Source organism: Suricata suricatta, chromosome 15 (assembly GCF_006229205.1).
Source record: "Suricata suricatta isolate VVHF042 chromosome 15, meerkat_22Aug2017_6uvM2_HiC, whole genome shotgun sequence".
Lineage (NCBI taxonomy): Eukaryota > Metazoa > Chordata > Mammalia > Carnivora > Herpestidae > Suricata > Suricata suricatta.
Window position 1 is genome coordinate 34,803,194 of NC_043714.1, and position 15,608 is coordinate 34,818,801.

At 34.8% G+C, this 15,608-nt stretch overlaps 1 protein-coding gene across 1 annotated transcript in view; it reads left to right on the forward strand.

Moving 5' to 3' along the window:
• RIPK2 (receptor interacting serine/threonine kinase 2) overlaps nucleotides 1–12,644 on the forward strand; it is a 27,646-nt gene extending 15,002 nt beyond the window's left edge. Inside the window, exons 6-11 of the mRNA XM_029923736.1 lie at nucleotides 1–112; nucleotides 4,375–4,460; nucleotides 8,567–8,656; nucleotides 9,314–9,407; nucleotides 11,007–11,162; nucleotides 11,748–12,644. The exon at nucleotides 1–112 is cut by the window's left edge and continues 24 nt beyond it. Of these exons, the coding sequence (XP_029779596.1) occupies nucleotides 1–112; nucleotides 4,375–4,460; nucleotides 8,567–8,656; nucleotides 9,314–9,407; nucleotides 11,007–11,162; nucleotides 11,748–12,085 (876 nt within the window). The 3' untranslated portion in view covers nucleotides 12,086–12,644. The remainder of the gene's footprint in view (nucleotides 113–4,374; nucleotides 4,461–8,566; nucleotides 8,657–9,313; nucleotides 9,408–11,006; nucleotides 11,163–11,747) is intronic.
• The last annotated feature ends 2,964 nt before the right edge of the window (nucleotides 12,645–15,608 follow it).

Genomic DNA, 15,608 nt, shown 5'->3' on the forward strand with positions numbered 1-15,608 from the left:
CCTGACATTGACGAAGAAACATTACCATTTGATATACCTCATCGAGCACTTATGATCTCTCTGATAGAAAGTGGATGGGCACAAAATCCAGATGAAAGACCATCTTTCCTAAGTGAGTGTACAGTTCTAATTTGGACATTTGGAATTACAAAAATAGTGCCTATACTCTGGTTTCTGTTCAGATCACATAAATCTTTCACCTTTTACAAAAATAGTGACTATACTATGAATAAAATATTCTTTGAAAAAGTTAGATGGCAAGCTTAAAGATTTTCTTTTAATTCAGCTGCTGTTTTTATTTTATGAGATGAGATTAGAAAGACAAGAAGAAATTGTTGGCCATCATCAAAAGGTTAGATATCTACTCCAAGTACAATAGAAGAGCATCAATGTGTGTGTTGTATGGAAATGACATGATCTAATTTAAGTTTTGGAGAGATCGCTCTTGTTGATGTGTGTGTGATGTGTGTGGAAAATTGACTGAAGAAGGGCAGGAATGGAAGCAAAGAGACAACTAGGAGACTCTCAAGAGTTCACTAATTAAGGTGGTAATCCTAGCTAGACCAGTTAGATAGAATTAAGATTTATTTCAGAGTTAGAATGGATCATCATTTAAATGTAAACATAGAAAAATTTTATGACCTTATGTTAAAGAACTCTTTATATAACATCAAAAACAAGATCCATGAAAAAAATGATAATTGGACTTGGAAAAACTTGAAAATTTTTTGCACTTCAAAAGATGTGATTAAGATAAAGTGAAAAATAAGCCACAGACTGGGAATCATCGTTTAACTATAAAAGCAGTGAAATATACTTCTTATTCACAATTTGTGTTCAGTACTATATTTAAAAAATCAAAAGTTGCTTGTCATGGATTCACCTTTTATTTATTTCTCAGAGCTATGTGGGAGGGTATCTCTCTTGTCCCCAGAACCACTTCCAAATATTCATTTCTTTTTCGTTCTGTAAAAATTCTATCTTGCATACCATTAGGCAGTACTTTCCTACAGACTTCCTGGTTTTTCTCTATTGTTCTTTGAAGACTTTGACTTTTGGCTTAATGATTTCTGTACGCTGCATTGATCAGTACTTAAAGGAGCCCTCTGTAGATCATGGAGCCGTCCCCTCTCTGGTACTGTCCTCTGAACTCTATCTGCCTCCCTCTACCCAGACTCCCAGCCCCATATCCTCAATTAGATTTCTATTCAGGCGAGAAGTGAGGTCCCTCACTTCCTCTCTTAAAGAGCTCTAGCTAGAAACTCTAGGCAGTAAGACCAGGCTCACCTTATTTGTTTTCTCCCTCTCAGAGATCACTGTCCTTTGTTGCCGGTATCTAGTGTTTTGAAAACCACTGTTTCATATATTTTGTCTGGTTTTTTTAGGTTGTTTTAGGCAGGATTCCACCCTATTGCTCCCTCTTGGCCATAAGTGGGAGTTATTGGTTTCTCCTTAAATTAATAGCCAAAACAAGACACTAAACACTAGTTAGCAATTCTCTTATGCTTCTCAAATACATCTCTACTATTCCATTCTCATAGATCAGCTGTTCTTAAGGTGTGGTACAAGGGCCCCTGCAGTATTTGATTCCTGAGACTTTCACAAAGACTCACAAAATCAAAACTGTTTTCAAAATAATAAATAGTAAAATACCATTATCCCTTTTTATTCTTATCTCTCATGAGTATATAGTGGATTTTTCCAGAGGCTAAATGAGGTATGATGGATTCACTGCTCCAGCAAATAATGGGATGTGTTCTCATATACTCTGATGTTTTAAAACTTTCTCAGTTATAATTTCTAATATAGTAAGTATCAATAGATATGACCCACATATACAAAAACGATTTGGGGTACTAAATAATTTTGAAGAATCCTGAGACCTAAAAGTTTGAGATTTACTGTCTTACATCAGTGATTATCTTGTATTACTGTAGGAGACACTTAAGTCCCATTTTTTTATGTTTCCAAAATGAAGATGAAATTTCATTTCCGTCCCCAAAAAGGAAAGTATAGGGAGAATATTTCTAGCTTCTGTGTGTCCCTCAGCAGTCTTCCTGAGACTTTAACTTATTTGTTGATTTTGGAGAAAAACTGAGCATATTTTACCTGGTCCCCTCTCAGTTTTTTTCCTTCTTTTAGAAGTCAGCCTGTCTAAAGGATGCATACATTTTCTGTTCCCCATGTGGAAGTAGATGAGGCCTATGGCTGAGTAAAGCTGTGAACTCTTTTCAAGCCCATTGGCTACAGATCTAAAGGTAATTTCTCTATTTGTCTTTATTGGTCATAAAGCTGATCCTTTGATCATCATTTATCATTTTTCTGTGGCTTTTCTTTATAGATTCTGAGCTTCGGAAAAGAAGACAGGGTTAATACTTTAGCCTCCCTTCTTTAAAAAAAATTTTTTTTTTAATTTTAGCGAGAGAGAGAGTTCAAGTGCAAAGAGGGGCAGAGAGAGAGAGAGAGAGAGAGGGAGAATCTTAAGTGGACTCCACAGTCTGCATGGAGCCCTATGCAGGGTTCTATCCCATGACCCTCAGATCATGACCTGAGCCGAAACCAAGAGTGGTACACTCAACCGACTGAGCCACACAGGCGCCCATGGCCTCCCTTCTTAAACCTCCTTCATCCCATGCTCCATGTTTCCTTTGAGCAGATCACCTGTTCTCACCTGCACTGAGAAATAAAAACCATAAGAGAGTACTACCTTATCATTCCACTACCATATCCACAAACTTAGTGGATATCCACATCTTTCCTGCCTTATCTCTTTTCTGGTTGAAAAAAAGTGTCCATATATTTACACAAATGTAAACATACCACTTGTGCTCTGGATGTCAGTTCCCAAGCCCTCCAGCTTCTAGTCCTTATATTCTGTCTCTGTGGTTGCAGTGCCAATCTCAGCCCATCTGCTGGGTCATTCAGCTGTCACACAGCTATATTCCATTATTATCTCCTATCTTTATAAGAAAAAAATCTTAACTCCGTATCATCCTTCAGTATCGCCTCATTTTTCTGCCCCCATTCAAATCTAAATACTTTGTAGGAATTATCCATGCTCGTTTTCTCTCCTTTTTCCCATGTAATTCAATTTTTAACAAACTTACATCAGTCTTTCATATCTCCACTGAAGCTACATTGTTGGAGTGACCAATGTGACCAAGAATGGTAATGTTAGAAAATCCTGCATATCTTAGTTGGCTTCTCAGCAAATTAGACATTCCCTCCTTGAAATGTTCTTTCTGGTGGCTTCAAGACAGAAGAAGCTACACTCTTAGTATCCTCTCTTTCCCAATCTCTTTTTCGTCCTCTACTCAATTTCTAACTGTTGGAATGCTGCAGAGCTCTAACATGGGTCCTTTACTACGTATTTAACTATCTATACTCTCCCCCTAGGTGATCCAGTCCAGACCGTGGTTTTATATACCATCCCTTAGTGATGCTCACTTTTATATCTGGAGCCCTGGCCCCTCCCTTCAGCAACAAGTTTATATGTTGTTGTTGTTGTTGTTGTTGTAATTATGATTATTTCTATTTCTTGGCTGTTATGAATAGTACTGCTATGGCTGTTCATATGTAAGTCTTTGTGTGAACATATGTTTTCATTTCTCTTAGATTGGTACCTATGAGTTGAATTGCTGGGTTGTATGGTAAATTTATCTTTCATTTTTAAAAAACTCCCAAATGTTTTTCAAAATGGTTGCATCATGTTATATTCTCATTTTTAAATTGGGTTATTTGTCTTATTATTGTCATAGCTTTTTATATATTCTACATATAAGTCTTTTAGCATATCCATGATATGCAAAAAATGTTCACCCAGTCTAGGGCTCATCTTTTCAACTTTTTTAATAGTAGCTTTTTGAAGTGTGAAAGTTTTCAGTTTTTCTGAAGTGCATTTATCAAAATTTTTTATGGACCCTATTTTTAATGTCCAATCTAAAAATTCTTTACCTAACCAAAGGTCAAGAAGATTTCCTCCTATGTTTACATTTAAGTGCACAATATAGTAAGAGGCATGAGGTAAGAGTCTAAACTATGTATTTTTTTTCATGTAGATATCCAGCTGTCCTAGATGGATATCAGTATATTCGACAATCATTGAAAAGATGATCCTTTTCCCATTGAATTGCCTCAGCAACTTTGTCAAAAAGCAATTGACCATAACTATAAGGGTTTATTTTTAGACTCTCAAGTGTATTCTATGATTTATATTTCTATCTATATGCATATAATAAAGGCTCTTAAGAGAGTTGAATGTCATCAGTGTGGGGAAAACTTGACCTAGGGAGGGCCTTGTCAGTTAAATATTAGCATTTATATTTTTCAATTTAATGATTAGAGCAATCTGAACTCAATATTTTTCTTATGTAGAATGTTTAATAGAACTTGAACCAGTTCTGAGGACATTTGAAGAGATAACTTTTCTTGAAGCTGTTATTCAACTACAGAAAACAAAGGTAAATTGCTAAATGAAACAATGGAAATTGAACTTTAAATAAACATTTATTACTCATAGATATTTTCAGCTTAGTTTAATTCAGTTTTTATCTATCTACTTTTCACAAATACAGGCTACAGTATTAAGGTGGTAGAATTTATCAGAGACGATGAATACTGTTTTCTGTCACCAGAGACTTTTTCCATTTTATGCAAAGGGCCACTTCCAGATTTTAGAGACATTTCCAGAACTCCCTATATCAAATGTAAATTTAAAATGTGTAATGAATACCAGTTATATACAATGAATGCCCTAAGTCACTAGAGTATTTTTAACCTGTATTTCTTTCTTTTAACCTATATCATTCTTTCTAATGTTTTAATATACACAGAGTAATAGAAGTCTGGGTTCGTTCACTTTTTTTTTTATTTCGTGTCCTTGGGCTTTTTTTAGACTTATTGCCAACTTAAGCTATAGAATTGTATTAATAGTTGAGACCAATATGTGTTTTTTTTAGTTGCTTTGTTTTGTTTTCCCACTCAAACACCCCATGTTACATAAACCAAAGTAACCGTTGGTTTGAATTACTTAGAACAATTGTCTTATTAACTCACTCTGGATTTGTAGATCAGAACAATTGAAGGGACCTATTACTGAGAGGTTTTCTTATTATTATAAATTTGAGGGGTGCCTGGGTGGCTCAGTCAGTTGATTATCCAACTCTTGATTTTACGTCAGGTCATGATCTCATGGTTCATGGGTTCTAGCCCCACATTGGACTCTGTGCTGACACCCTTTGTCTCCCTCTCTTTCTCTCAAAAATAAATAAGCATTTTTAAAAATGTATCAAAATGCGTTTAAAAACTAACCATACAGTATTTCAGGAACAAAGTAAGCATAGTTGAGCACTTGCTGAGTTTCATTAAATCGCATTTGAGGTATAATAATAAAAATAATCAGCTATTAACCAATGTCTTAAGTTGTAAATAAGCATTGTCTACAATTTATGTATCACTACATGACATTGACTGCTTCTTGTAGTTTGCTGCATCTTTTGACATAACCTTGGTTTAAAAGGGAAACGTATGAAGAAAATAACTACCTTTAACCAAACTGAAAACTGATGGTAGCAGTATTAGTGCCTCTTTTTTAAGGGACTAAAGAACTGTGTTTTAATTTTTTTTGATAGCTTTTCACTGACCTTCCTGCTTCTGAGGAGGTACAGTCTTTTAGAACATTCCAGTCTCTCCACTCCTTAGTAGCTATAGACTTATGTAATATTTCTTTTTGCTTTATCTTTTTAGTTCTCTTTGTCTCCTTCCAATTTTTTCTTTCTCTGCCAAGCAGTGGTGAATAGAGGAATTGATTCTATTGGTTGTAAAGTGGAAGAGAACCATACCAGTTCCTTTTTTTTTTTTGGTCTCTAGGCAACTTAGGTACTAGGATCTATATTTAAAACTGTTCATTGCAGGGGGCAGGGCAGCTCAGTCATTTAAGTGTCTGGCTCTTGGTTTTGGCTCAGGCCAGGATCTCACAGTTCTTGAGTTCAAGCCCCACGTCTAGCTCTATGCTGACAGCTATGCTGATAGCTTTCTAAAAATAAATAAACTTAAAAAAAAAAAAGAAAACTTTCAGAAGAAATTTTGTTTTTTTAAATAAAATAGTTAAAGTACGCATTTTCAAATACCTGAATACCATTTAATAATAACATTGGTAAATTAACTAAAAAAGCATTACTTTCTTTGGTTTTCTTAAATAGCTGTACTGTTTTTACTCAGACTTGTAATTTTTTTTTTAATTCAGTATCAGTTCTGTGAAACTGGTAGGGGAAGGATATCTTCTCTATTTTATGGATGAGATAACTGAGGTATAGGAAGTTTCATAATACTCTACACAGCTAGTTAATGGCAGGGCCAAGAGTAGAATACAAATTTAATAAGATTTTTCATCAAGAAACTTCTGAAAACAATGACCGCCAGTTAAGGTGACTTGTTTAAGGTTCCTACATTTTTTCGTCTCCTTGAACCAGGTCCCATAATTTGTTTTTACAAGTAGCCTTTCTTATATCTTAAAAAGTAAAAATTGAACCAAAAGGAATTTTTCCTTAATATTCCATTTAATTTCCTTCTAGGGATTGATTTACTACTTCATAAATCATTTGAATTATCATAACTGATTAGTTATGAAAAATAATGTTACTAATTCAAGGATATTTCATGATCAAAAATGTTTCAGTAAATTTAAGAGCCCAGAAAAACCTTGTATAACAGTGACAGATCCAAAGAATAAAGGTTCAGGTAAAACTGTATTTAACATATGCTCATTGGACTACTTTGTGCAAAGTGCTGTTGTAGGTATTTTATATATACAGATGATTAGTGGTTTCTTTTCTAAAATCCTTACCCATGTAATGGAGAAGACGGTAATATGTATGAATAATGGAGGGCTGGGTGTAGAACCCACGATTTGTAAAGTTCTGTACAGCAGTTGGCATTACATTGGTTTGAAGAAAAAAGCATACTGATAGGTTTGTTTTTGTTTTGTTTTTATTTATTTTTTTTTTTTTTGAGAGAGAGAGACACACACACACACAGAATGCAAGCCGGGGAAGGGCAGAGAGAGGGGGAAACAGAATCCAGAGCAGGCTCCAGGCTCTGAGCTGTCAGCACAGCGCCTAACACAGGGCTCAAACCCACAAGCGGTGAGATCATGACCTGAGGTGAAGTCAGATGCTTAACCAACTGACCCACTCCGGCACCCCGATAGGTTTGTTTTTTAAATCACTCACTAGTAATGGCAATTAATCCAAGATTGTTTTATAGAGATGGGAATAAATCACTGAATGACTTTAATAGAGAGGTATAACATGTAAATAAATCATCTGCTTCATAGCTAGTAGCACATATTGAATGCTAAGTAATCTTAGGGCATTTTGTTTGTAATTCTCCTTACAGTATTCCTGCAAAATAGGTTTTTTGGTTGTTGTTGTTTGTTTGTTTGTTTGGGCTGTTGTGCTTTTAATGGAGAGAGGTACAAAATGCATCAATGCAAAAGAATATTTTACATACTCATTAACATAGTGATCAACGTAAAATCAGGAATACATTGTTAAACCTCAAAAACTACAAACTTTCCTGCAACCTAAGATAATGGAAAAGGCTCCTTAAGTTTTTACCTGCCACTTTTATTAAAGTTCTACGTGGTATTTGGGGGGTGGGAGTGGGGGACCAAAACCTATGCTCTTTTCAGCTGTGGTTCAAGAAGTCTAACAAAGCTATATGGCAAGGACTATAGAACTGTGAAATTTCCCCAAAAAGACTTCCTAGATGACCACATCACAAACTTTAAAAGTATTCACATTAACAGAGGCAAGCTGAGTGGCTTAATAGTTTAAAGGCCTGGAAAGCAGCTAAGTTACCTCACTTTAGAGAATTTAAAAACATTATAAACCCCATTTCCTACAGAGAAACTTCATAAAGTGTATATATGACTTTTAAGGATACTGAGAAAACATTAAGTTCTCATCTCCAGTTTACAGATAAGTAAACTGAGATTAAGTCTCATGCCTAAAATCCAATAGTTCGGTATCCTGGAAGTCTAAACCAGACCTGATTGGCTAAATGGCCCCCATCATTCCATTAGGATCCTCTGTATCCTTTACTTATTCTGGCCCTCAGTTTCTTATCTATAAAAAGAAAATAATACTTGTACTTCCAAGCACAGTGCCTAGAATATAGTAAATGCTTAAGAATTGTGGATAGACACATACACATACATAAACTGAAATTTATTAAGCACCTAATTTTGTATCAGACACTTGATATTCAGTATCTCACTTGATCTCTTAAATGATCCTACATGTAGGTATTAGTCAGTCGTTAAAGATAAATTTGCTCAAGGTAACTCATTAATATGAGGCAAGATTCAAAGTTTGTTTCTCCATAAATTTTTTGCTCCTATACTACACTGTCTCTACATTTAGGTCATATATTATATCCTCAAATGATGTAACTTTACTTTCCATTGATTTTGTATAAACATATAAATTATGTTAAGTAGATTGTGTTTTACTCATAAAGTTTCCTAATTGCCTTCAACTAAAGTACATGTATGCATTCATTCCAGTTACAGAGTGCTTTGAGCACTATTCACTTATGTGACAAGAAGGAAATGGAGTCATCCCTGAACATACCTGTAACTCATGAGCCACAGGAGGTAAAAAAAAATATATATATATGTATATATATATATATATGTCACTAAACTCAAAATTTTAGAAGAATATGAAAAAATCATTAAGTCTTAATTCCTTCCTTGATATGTGGGAAGCTAAAGCCAGGGAGATTTGAGGATTCATTAGGTAGCCCATGGCAGTCTCTGGTTTGAAATCCAATATTCCTGTTCATCTCATTGTTCATATACAGTCCTTGCTTCTCTGTTTACCATTAACTCTTGTCCCTGTCATTATTTTATATAATGAGCAGTATTGCTCTGTGGTATATAGACAAATCATTGATTATAGTTTTACCATTGTATTTATGCCTTCTTATCCAAATGTAAACTATACAAATGTATACCCTTGTCCTTATCTCCTTCAGTGATTACTGAAAGTAAAATGCCATTTGCATGACTATCTAAAAGGAAAGATTTCTTTAGTAGCATTCATTCATATTTCAAGTAAATAATTTCTCCTAAGAATATATAAAACTTGTTATTTTATATATGTGTCTCTTTAATTTTGTATATAAATTGTAGTAGTTTTTGTTCTTTTTTTTTATAATCCAAAAGCAAGAACTACATAGAAATTAAAACTTCATAACTTTTAAAATGATTTTCTATCAATCTAAATAATTTATCCTCTGTTTACTCTAGGAATCGTGTGGATCCTCTCAGCTCCATAAAAGTAGTGCTTCTACAGAAGCCTCAAAGTCCCTATCAGCTCCTCAAGACAATGATTTTTTATCTAGTACGTAAACTTTTCAATCAGTATCACTTGCAAGTTTTCCATTTTTTTTTAAGATCATATCATTGGTAAGCAGTCATGGTTTATATGGAACATGTCTTTTATTTGCAGTCATAACATTTTCTTTTCAAGTGTCAGAATCTAAAGATGTGAAAATAGTAGTGGAATGTTCTACAAATACATTAAAATATTGAAGGCATTGTGTTAGACTCTAAAAAAAAATCTTCTAAGGAAAGTGTAATATTTCTAAGTGACCTTAGTAGAGAGATAGAAAGTGATATGGATGTAGAGCTATGGTAATATACTGGAAAAGTAACAGTTTTTACAAAGTATTTCACAACAACCTTGTGAGGGAGATATTCCTCATTTTACAGATTTTTAAGATCAAGACTTCCTGGATCACATAGTTAGTAGCTGGCAAACCCAAGACTGGAAGCCAGGTCTTTTGATAAATATTTTCATGTCACTCCACTACACCATGTTGACATCGTGAAGAAATTGTTTCTGACTGAAGGTTGGACCTATAGTTATATAAAGATGGGCATTCCAGGCAAAAGGAACAACATAAACGCACAGAAGCAAGAAAACACAAAGAAAGTGAGTAGTTGGGTTTAGCTGGTGAAGTGGATGAATTAATGAAGATAAACGATCAATAGGGCAGAGTCATACAATCACAGTTTCTAACACTAGGCTAAGCTATTTGGGCTTTTTCTCTTGGGTAGGAAGCAACTATTGCAACTTTTTGAGCAAAGGTGTGACTTAAAAAAAAAAAAAAAAAAAAAACCTCTTTGCTCTAGGAAGACCATCCTGGCTAGAATATGTGGAATATTTTGGAAGGAGGAAGAGAATAAGTGAGGAAGCCAATTAGTTAGGCTTTTGGTCTGTTACTGCAGTACATGAGAGATTATGAGACCTCAGAGTAGAAGAAATAGTGAAAGAAATATTATGAAAGACACACTGAGGGACTTTATAGTTTTCCACTTGTGGGAAGAAGACAAAAAAAGACAAAACCAAAGAAGTTACCAAGCCTGGTGACTGGGAGAACACTGGTGCTATTAAAAGAAATAGTTGAAACAGATTTTAGAGTTAGATGTATAATTAAGTTTTTAGTGTTTTGTTTTTAATTTGAGGTACTTAGCAGTGCATATGAGGGTGATTTCCATGGTCTGTTGAAAATTTAAGACTAAGGCTCAATGAAGACAGAAAATTTAATTACATAGATTTGGGATGAGAGATGACAATTGAAGTCCTCAGATTGAATAGGATTTCCAAAGGAGGGTGTAGAAAGACACACATCATAAACAGATATAAAGGACACATTGAACATGCCGAAGGAGGAAAAAGACACAGAAGAAGAAATACGGGATTATGTGAAGAAGTAAAATTCTGTAATTTATAATTTACATTAAAAAAACAGAAGTGTGGTAAAAAATATTCATTATAAACCCTTTTGTTCTAAAATGTATTTACTTGTGGATTAGATTTATTTAGAGTGAAAATGTAAAGACATCGAATACTGTGTATGATCCACATGTTGATATTTTAGCTAACAGGAATACCTAAGAACTCTTCTACCCTTAATGAAGATACTGTGTTTTATAGGAAAAACTCAAGACTTCCCTATGCTGTATCACCATCCAGTAAATCACGGTTGTGATAGTCACATTTCTGCAGCTCAGAACGTGACCTGTTGTGATCACAGGACCACCTTATGCTCTTTAGCAGGAATAAATCCACTCTCAGCTGAGGGAAATTCAGGTAAGTATATAGCACTTTGTAAGTGATACTGCTTACCTCACAGTTATATGTTCAGTCGGTTTGCATTCAGTAAGTTTTGTCTTTATTTTTTCAACATGATAAATATGTACCTTCTTAAGTAAGAAAGTACTTCCAATCCTGGAAGCTGAGTGCTGACATGTAATAATAGGCCCATGTGGTTTTCCATGAACATCTGTCCAGGGAAGGAGCACCAAGAGAAGGTGTGACTTAGTATGTTATGACAGGTAGAGTTATTTTTGTTTCTTTAAAAATACACAGGTATCTTTATATTCAATATATAGGTAGACATAGATATAGGTATCTATAATGGAGTGGGGTTTGCTCCTATGGATTTATAGCATATAAAAAGCCTTTTTCTGGGAAGGAACTAGGGAAAAGATGAGATAACCCAAATATCTGAATGTTTCCTGAAAATTAACAGTATCCTCCAAAATACTTCTATTCCATATTAGCCTAATCATAGTAAAATTGGGTTTTATTCCTTATTAGTTCTTTTTTCATCCAGTTTTATTCATAGTTGTATATGTGTCCTCAACTCATTTGTTGTCCCTTGCTCTTCTACAGAGCGATTACAGCCTGGCATAGCCCAACAGTGGATCCAGAGTAAAAGGGAAGACATTGTGAGCCAGATGACAGAAGCCTGCGTTAACCAGTCTCTGGATGCTCTCCTGTCCAGGGACTTGATCATGAAGGAGGACTATGAACTCATTAGTACCAAACCTACAAGAACCTCAAAAGTCAGACAGTTACTGGACACCTCTGACATTCAAGGAGAAGAATTTGCCAAAGTTATAGTACAAAAGTTGAAAGACAACAAGCAAATGGGTCTTCAGCCTTACCCGGAAATACTTGTGGTTTCTCTATCACAATCTTTAAACTTATTTCAAAATAAAAGCTTATAAGTGACTCTTTTTTAAGAAGAAAATCATTCTATAAGAGTATTTATATTTCTGTTGCCTTTATCATATTGTTTTTATAAAATCCACATGAGTATTAAAAGCTTTAATGGAGTTTCTTCTTCAGGTAAATATCAGTCTTCTTCCATGACATTACAGGTTTTTTTAATTAATATGGTAGAAAGTTTGCATTTTGCTACATAGTTCAATTTGTCTCTTCGGTTAATTGAAATTAGTTTTCAAATATGTTATTCTTGTACATAACAGTGTCTTAAGGTATCATGCATTTCTCATAGAAGCCATTTTCATATTCACTTTCTTTGTGTATTATTTATTACTTGTCTAAGATACAGTTTGGTTTCTTGAAATGTAACCTTTATATTTAAATTAGAGATAGTACAGCATTTCTCATTTATAGGTCCCAGGTTCAAATCCTCTCCAAAAAGTTGTTCATTAGACTTTATTGTCCAGATTACAGTTTTAAATCTTATTCATCGGATTCTCTTTAAAAAATTGTTTCAAAGGTAAAATACAAAATATAAGAAGAAAAAAAATAGTCTTTCAACATATGTTTCCACCTTCATTTGTAACCACAACCAGCAACAAAGGTAACCAGAGTTAACAACACAATGTTTATCCTTCTGTACCCTTCTTCCTACTCATATGTAAAGTATGTGCTCATTTGGGAAAGGGGCTCTCATTAATATTATTATCATTTTAATACATGATATGGCACTGATTTTAGCACTTAATAGTACATCATGGGTAGTCTTCCAGATCATACTAAATCTAACTCATTCTTTTTAATTGCTGCATAATATCAAGCCTGCATTTTTATTTTATTAATTTGTTCACCAAGTTTAGCCAAAACAATAAAGATCTAGCATGAGTTATTTTTTTGGTTAACAGCTTATGTCACTAACTAAAAACTTAAAAGGAATAATCTCTCTTCTGAAAGTGTTTATTAGTGATGTCAGCAAAAAGTATGATGCAGGATAAATTCAAGACTTTGAAAAAGTATCAAACCCATAGAATTATAAAAAAGAACAAGAGTAAAAATTATCAGAAGGCCCTCATAGGGCTCTCTGCTGTCAATGCAGAGCTCTCTGTCTCCCTCTCTCTTTGCCCCTCTCTCTCTCTTTCTCTGTTTAAAAAAAAAAAAATTTTTTTTAAATGACCAGAAGGTATTAGGGCAATTAAATATTTTATTAAAATTGTAAAATAAGTATTTTAATCTTTATTTGGAGCCTGACACTAACTGGTCACCGCCTAATTACTATGTCTCTGAGAAATATCGAAATTAGTAGGGAAATGTGGAAACCAAGTTAAGTATATGAGTTACCTATTCTCTTATTTTTAAATATTAGGATAAGAATTTAATTTGGGAAATAATTTGAGAAAATGGGATTATTTAAGGTATTACATAGATACAGTTCTAAATGACATTTGAGTTATATGGTAAGGAAGTTCTTTTCAGTTCTTCCTTGAGTCTTCTCATCAAGTAAAGGAGAATGTCACAGTTGTGCTGTCATTTTTTTTTAAGTTTATTTTGAGAGAGAGAGAGCCCAAACAGAGAGAGAGAGAGGGAGATAATCTCAAGGAGACTCTGCACTGCCAGCACAGATCCCAATGTGGGGCTTGAACTCACAAACTGCGAGATCATGACCTGAGCTGAAACCAAGTCAGACACTTAACTAACTGAGCCACATGGGCATCCCTGTGCTGTCATGTTTTAATCCCCCTTGTTAAGAAAAAGAATAGGCTTCAAGCTCAGAACTTCAGAAACAATATTTAGCAAGAATTTTACAGTTTTTAAATTGTATTTTATTTGAAAATGATCCACATATCACATGTGTACTAAATTTGTATTTATAATAAAGTTTCACTTTGTAATATTCAAATAAAAAAGACAATCTGAAGAACTGAATTATAGGTAGAATGTGAGTTATCATTGAAGTAGTGGAAGGATGACAGTAAGATTCAGTCACTTAAGGAAGGGACCTAATAATCTATAATTATCTCTTTTCTAACTAGATAGTACTAGATAATCTGAAAGTGGCATTCTTTGCAGTATATTTTAAAACAGTCTTACCCACAAGTGTAATCCACAGAACAGTTGTATTAGTACCACCCGAAACTTGTGATAAAGGCAAATTCATGGCCCTTATCTCAGACCTGAATCTGGTTCAGAAATCTATGTTAAACCATCCAGACCATTATGTGTGTTCTAAAGTTCAAGACCCTTTGTTTTTAGGAAACACAGTAGAACTATGCATAAAATAATTTCCCTTTAGTTCACAGACCTGTTTTCCTTGTGCCTGTTTGCCACACTTGTCTTCAGGAAGTATAGTCTCAAAACTGAAGTGTGATTAGGCAATGTAACTTTTTTTTTTTTTTGCATCCACTTGAATTCCCAAAACAACACTAGACATGTTTTGCCTGTTGGAAAGATCACTTAAACATGATAATCAGAGCAGTTGATTGACTCTGTCACTCAGCTCTTTAAAGAAGTACTTTAGCACAGGAGACAGACCTTAGGACAGCGCAAGAGCAGAGCTGATGTGGAGCAAGACAAGCAGCAAGACCGAATGCACTGAACGTGACACTAGAGAAACCCATCGCTGTGAAGGATTGGGGCATGGCAGCCCAGGACCCAGCAGTGGCAGCTGGTTTTTATCTCCCTCCTGTCGATAATCCTCTGTCCACCCAGCCTTGCCCACCCCAAACACTCAATTTCCTAATGATGAAAAACCATGACCAGTTGGGAGAACAGGAGAATCTGTAATCTTTCATGTTTAGCCATCCTCAAAACATCTCACTGGTTTCAGAAATGTGTTTCTTCTCTATAATCTCAACTTTTATCTCTCAAGCCCAGTTTCCAAACAACCTCCTGCTTTTCCTCCCCATCTTCCCTGGACACGTTTTGTTTGTTTGGCTTTTTTGGTTTTTACTGTGTTTTTTTTTCCAAATCACACACCCAGATTTCTTTAAGAAACAAAATTTCTTTATTTGATTTCTCCCTTCTAATCCTTTTCCTGGAAAATTATGCTGCCTTCACTCTTGTTACCAATTTCACTCTTAATCTTTTATTTTTTTAATTTTTTAATAGTTTATTGTCAAATTGGTTTCCATACAACACCCAGTGCTTCTCCCCACAAGTGCCCCCCACAATGACCATCACCCCCTCCCTCCCTCGCCCTCCCCCTTCAGTCCATGGTTCGTTTTCAGCATTCAGTAGTCTCCCTTCATCTGTGTCCCTCACTCTCTCCCCTCTCTTTCCCCCTTCCTCTCCCCATGGTCCCCTGCCAGGTCTCTCCTGTTAGACCTATGATGCAAACATATGGTATCTATCCTTCTCTGCCTGACTTATTTCGCTTAGCATGGCACCCTCGAGGTTCATCCACTTTGCTACAAATGGCCATATTTCATTCTTCCTCATTGCCATATAGTACTCCATTATATATATCTAGCACATCTTAATCTTTTAAAATTTGATGTCATAGAATTAATGAATCTCTAAGTTGAAAGG